Source organism: Cyprinodon variegatus, unplaced genomic scaffold (genome assembly GCF_000732505.1).
Source record: "Cyprinodon variegatus isolate N-32 unplaced genomic scaffold, C_variegatus-1.0 Scaffold306, whole genome shotgun sequence".
In the NCBI taxonomy this organism is placed as follows: Eukaryota; Metazoa; Chordata; class Actinopteri; order Cyprinodontiformes; family Cyprinodontidae; genus Cyprinodon; species Cyprinodon variegatus.
Genome location: NW_015150759.1, coordinates 778,916 through 783,896, shown reverse-complemented (window position 1 = coordinate 783,896; position 4,981 = coordinate 778,916). Strand labels below are relative to the sequence as shown.

The 4,981-nt window shown below is 38.1% G+C and overlaps 1 protein-coding gene across 1 annotated transcript in view; it reads right to left on the bottom strand.

The window, feature by feature from the left end:
• Positions 1–3,102, bottom strand: part of LOC107090648 (suppressor of tumorigenicity 14 protein homolog) — a 26,265-nt gene extending 23,163 nt beyond the window's left edge. The window contains exon 1 of the mRNA XM_015384163.1: positions 3,076–3,102. Within this exon, the coding sequence (XP_015239649.1) occupies positions 3,076–3,093 (18 nt within the window). The 5' untranslated portion in view covers positions 3,094–3,102. The remainder of the gene's footprint in view (positions 1–3,075) is intronic.
• Positions 3,103–4,981: the final 1,879 nt, after the last annotated feature.

Below are 4,981 nucleotides of genomic sequence, written 5' to 3'. Positions count from 1 at the left end.
GCAGTATCAGACTCATATTCTGACTAGAATTGAGTAGGACTACGTCAGGCTACACAAAGTGGTCATCATCAGTGGAAAAACCCAACTCTCTCCCTGAAATTCTAAAGATAACAAATATGAAGTGCTACCCAAACGTTTATATGATTCTTCACCTTCTGTCAGTCATACTTGTTACCAGTGCTTCTGTGGAACGTGCTAACTCGGGCCTTAAAGCAGTGAAAACTTTGCTGAGGTCAACAATGTGACAGGAAAGGTTTGTCGCTTTGTTACTTTTGTATTTGCACAAGGACATTCAGTTAGACATCAACAAAATCATAGAGATATTTGCCCAGAAGCATCCCAGATTCTGGGATGGTTGACATTTGTAAACCAATTATCATCATCATAAAGTTTGTAGTAGAGAACAATATTCTTTGTGTGGTTTAACTTTGTTTCTTTTGTTTTTCAACAGTTTATCTTGTTAAAATATATTAACATTTATTTCATGTTCTGTGTAAATATCATTTCTGGAAATAAAGAAACTCCTTGTTTGATTAATTGTTGATAAGGATAATTTTTTCTTCAAACTACCTTTTAACCTTGTGCATGCTTTAAAAACCGAGAGATCCTTTTTAATTACAATAATGTAATACTGCTAATTCTACTTATGTTCATCCATTAAAATTATCAATTAAAAACCCTTGGATGAATAATTAGGGTAGTGTGAAAGAGTGAAGATGATATTCTTTGGTCTTTTAGCCTCACATTGTCTTGACCCGTGACCCTTAGGTGCATACCCCCCTTTGAAAAATCCTGAATCCGCCCCTGCTCTGTGTCATTATGCTTAAGGGCAGACCCTTTCAACATGGACCGGGTGACCGCACACACTGGAAATGTGTCTGGGTACTCCTGCTCTAGCTCATCTGGATGCTCTGATGCAACAGGAGAGAAGACAACTACAGGAGCAGCTAGAACTTTGTCACCAGCCAAATCATTTCCCAAAATGAGAGACACACCTTGAATGGGAATAGAGGGACACACAGCTACAGGGACATGTCCAGACACTAAAGCAGTCTGTAAGTTAACAGTGTGCAAAGGCAGAGTTAAATAACCACCAAAACCCTTACAACAGCACTACACTTTAACGCAGACTGATCACAAAACGGGAGAACATTCTGTAAAATGACAGACTGAAATGCTCCACTGTCTCTCCAGATTTTAATAGGACATTTGGTAGTTGGGTCTGAACCAAGTGAAACAAATCCATCCATTAAAAATGAGGATGAACAGGCCACTTCAAGCTTTGATTTAGGCTTCTGACTCCAACTCGGATCTTTATCTAACTTGAGAAAAGCTACAGGCTTAGGGTTCTGCTTTTTACTCAGAGTGGGACAGACAGCAATAATATGGCCGGGTTTTCTACAATAGAAACAAACGTTTTCATTTGCACTACTGTGAACAGGTGACTTTTTAAAACCAGGACCACGTGGATGAGAATATTGTTTGTAAGGTTTCACTTTTGTCTCTCCCTGCCCTCTGTAAAAGCTGGATTTGTGTGTTAACAGAAATTCATCTGCAAGGACAGCAGCTTTATCAAGAGTGGTAACTTTTTGTTTGGTTTTAGATAAGTACAAATGGCATCTGGCAGACAATTTTTAAACTCTTCAATGAGCATTAACTGTTTAAGATCATCTACTGCACAGGTGTCAAAGTGGTTCCAGAAAGGGCCGTGTGGCTGCAGGTTTTCTTTCCAACCAAACAACAGCACACCAGACTCTATTCATATCATCAAGTCATTGTCATTACCCGATCCGTACCGGAAGCACGATCCTTACCATCAGCTCATTTGCGCGTGCGCAAACAGAATAACTTCCGGTGGCAATATTTCCTTTTTCTTACTTTTTTATTCTTTTGTATTTTTTAGAGGCATGGGTTTCTTTTTGTATATCTTTGTATTTTCGTCAATATTGCATTTTCTAAAAATAAAAAAACAGAAATACTCCCAGACTGCTCTTAGCATGTCTGATGAGGTTTAGATAAGCCTCTAAAGCATTGACGATAGGCTTCAGGAACCATTTCATAAGCCCTGAGGACAGCATTTTTAACAGTATCATGGTCCTCACTTTGGTCAATAGATACAGCAGAATATGCTACTTGTGCCTTCCCAACTAACACACTTTGTAAAAGCAGGGTCCAAGAATGTTTGGGCCATTTGGAAATGGTAGCTATACGTTCAAAATGTGGAAAATAGTTTTCAACATAATTTTCCAGAAATGGGGGAACCAGTCTTATATTTTTAATGACATCAAATTCAGCTGGCTCACATTTAATGTTTATTGAAGCCCTTTTAAACTCCAATTCTTTTAGAAAACGTTCATGCTCATCATTTGTTTTTCTCTTAATGCCAACTCTCGCTCTTGCATACTCAGCTCTCTCAGTCTCACCTCCATAGCAGGATCTGAAGAAACAGGAACAGGTGAAGTTGCTGACGAAAATGCAGGTTCTGGGATAGTCACAGTCACACTGGGAGAAGCAGGAGAGGCCAGGGAATCAGAAAACCGTTTAAGCTGGCCACTCTCAACTAAAACAGTTTTAAGACTATCTTTAATATGCTCTTTTAGTCGTTTATTCTAACCTGAAGTATCTGCATTATAATGTGCAGCCAAACTCAGTAACTGTTCTCTAGTGAACCTGTCTAGCAACTCCACTGAGGGTGACTGAATGAAATCTGAGATAGAAGCCATAGTAAATGCTCTAGACTACTGTTGGCAACCAAGTAAAAAAACTGAAAAAGAAAACCACACAAATGCACTATTTCATGCACACTAAATGTCCCCACACACAAAGCAGTTAACAAAATGCTCTCTCAAACAAGTAGGCTCAAACTTACAAACTAGCCACAAAAGTAGCAACAAACTAGTCTACACAGCAATTAGCTATTAAACTACAAACAGTTTGACCTACACACAATGTCAAGCTACTTACAAACCTTGACAACTCACTAAACTGCACTAAGTTAGGCTCAAGGACACAAACAAAGCTCACTATTACTCACCTAACTCACACAAAACTCCCATCAAACTATGCAATACAAACCTGAGTGCACATTAGCATTAACACTGCACAAAATGGTCCCCTGGTATCTGCCTAACCAAGACTAAAGCCTAAATATCTTCTGAGGTGTGCCGGGCTAGAGGTGGCTTTAAAAGCAGAACATCAGTAGTCTTATTTAAGACTCTGACTTGCTTACCCCTGACAGAGACTGGTGTCTCCACCCAGGAGTACCTCAAAAATAAAAAAGGCAAAATAACAAATGAATGAACCAAACTTGTTGGAACACTCCCTGGTCTAGCCAAAGGGACCAAACTAAACACTCAGGGAAAAAAAGGAGACTAAACTAGCAGCCATAACCTAAACCCTAAAACAACAATAGGAGAACAAAATTAAGCAAACTATACTCCGAATTCAAACCAAAAATAGGACAAGCCCCCAATATTTTACACCCCGGCTTGGTGGGTGCAACATAGTGGAAAACAACAAAACATTTAACATATCCAACATAGGATTTATTACAAACTAGGGGTTAAAATATACAAAAAGAAAAGGTAGTGAGCAGCAGCAGCTGCCAGGCTGGAGAGAGAGAGAGGGTGGAGCCAAGGCCAACCTTTAAAGACACCAGCTCAATGAGGATTCAGGGCAGGCTGGAAAACCTGGAACTGGAAGACAGGCTTAGTACAGCTTTATACATAACATCCACAGATTCGCCTATGACTTAAGGGAAAAAAGCTAATCAAACCAACCTGATGTTTGATTAAAAATATATCACTCTCTAAACCTAATACACTATGTGCTCCACATTAATTCCCTTAAAAATGTAATCCTTATTGAAATCTGATTCTATAAACTACTCAAGCTGATGGTAGTTTTCAGCTTTCTTTCACTTGTTAATAACAAAATTATAAGATTGATCGTATTTATTCATCAAGGCAAAGTCATTAACCTTTGTCTTGTGAGATACAGATGTTAATACATGTTATCTGTGTTATCTTTTATACTCAAGAAGGGATGTGAAACTCCTTGGCATTTGTTTTGGAAACTGTGTGGTCAAGGGTGGATATAACATCGGTTCTTTGCAACTGTCAGATTCTGGACCCAGATAACTGTCTTAGAGGGTGTAGCTGTGAGATAAATGCATGAGAAATCCTAAGATCTTTGCCATTTTGTTGTTCCCACAGCTATGGCCAAAAAGGAAGGCCTGAGGACAAGAAGGTGAATATGTCTTCTGCAATTAATGCCTAAATCAATGATTTTGTTAACAGATTTGTTTGTTTCTCTTTGGACACCCTGAGAAAAATTGCATATCAGGTTACGAACCAGGTAATCAGTCTGATTTTTTCAGGGCTCAGACATAGTAGATGCTGCTGACCAGAGTGTTTAGAGACACTTAAAGAAATATATGTCAGAATTAAACAGAAATCTGTTTTCTGCTTTTACTTTTTTTTCCAATCCTAAATATTTCCTTCAAAGATTTGTGGCACCGTTTATTAACTCATCCTCCAAATTCAAGGTAATTCTTTGGATTAAGTAATTCATTTTCATTTAAGACAAGTAAACAAGAAAGCAAGTTGACTTCTGAACTGAATCAAGAACTAGACAGATATTTTTCTTACAAAGCTGAACTTCTGAAGGTGGAACTGAGCCTTGGTTCAGGTTTTGTTACTGCTCTTGGAAAAAACATCTGAAAAAAACGCTGTGAGGAGACGTATAATTCTATTCCTACTTTAGGTTTAGCTGAAGACATTATCTAATACAGAAATCAAGTTACTATTTGTTTTTGAGACTACCTATAAAGTGTGACTAAAGTTACAATTTACAAACAAAATATTACTAAAACCCTGTTTAATTCTAAAGCCAAATAACTGCAGAAAACCCCCAGCAATAATTAACACCCATCTCATATTTCTTGAGAACTCCAGCTTTTATAATCAGAACTTTTCAGTAT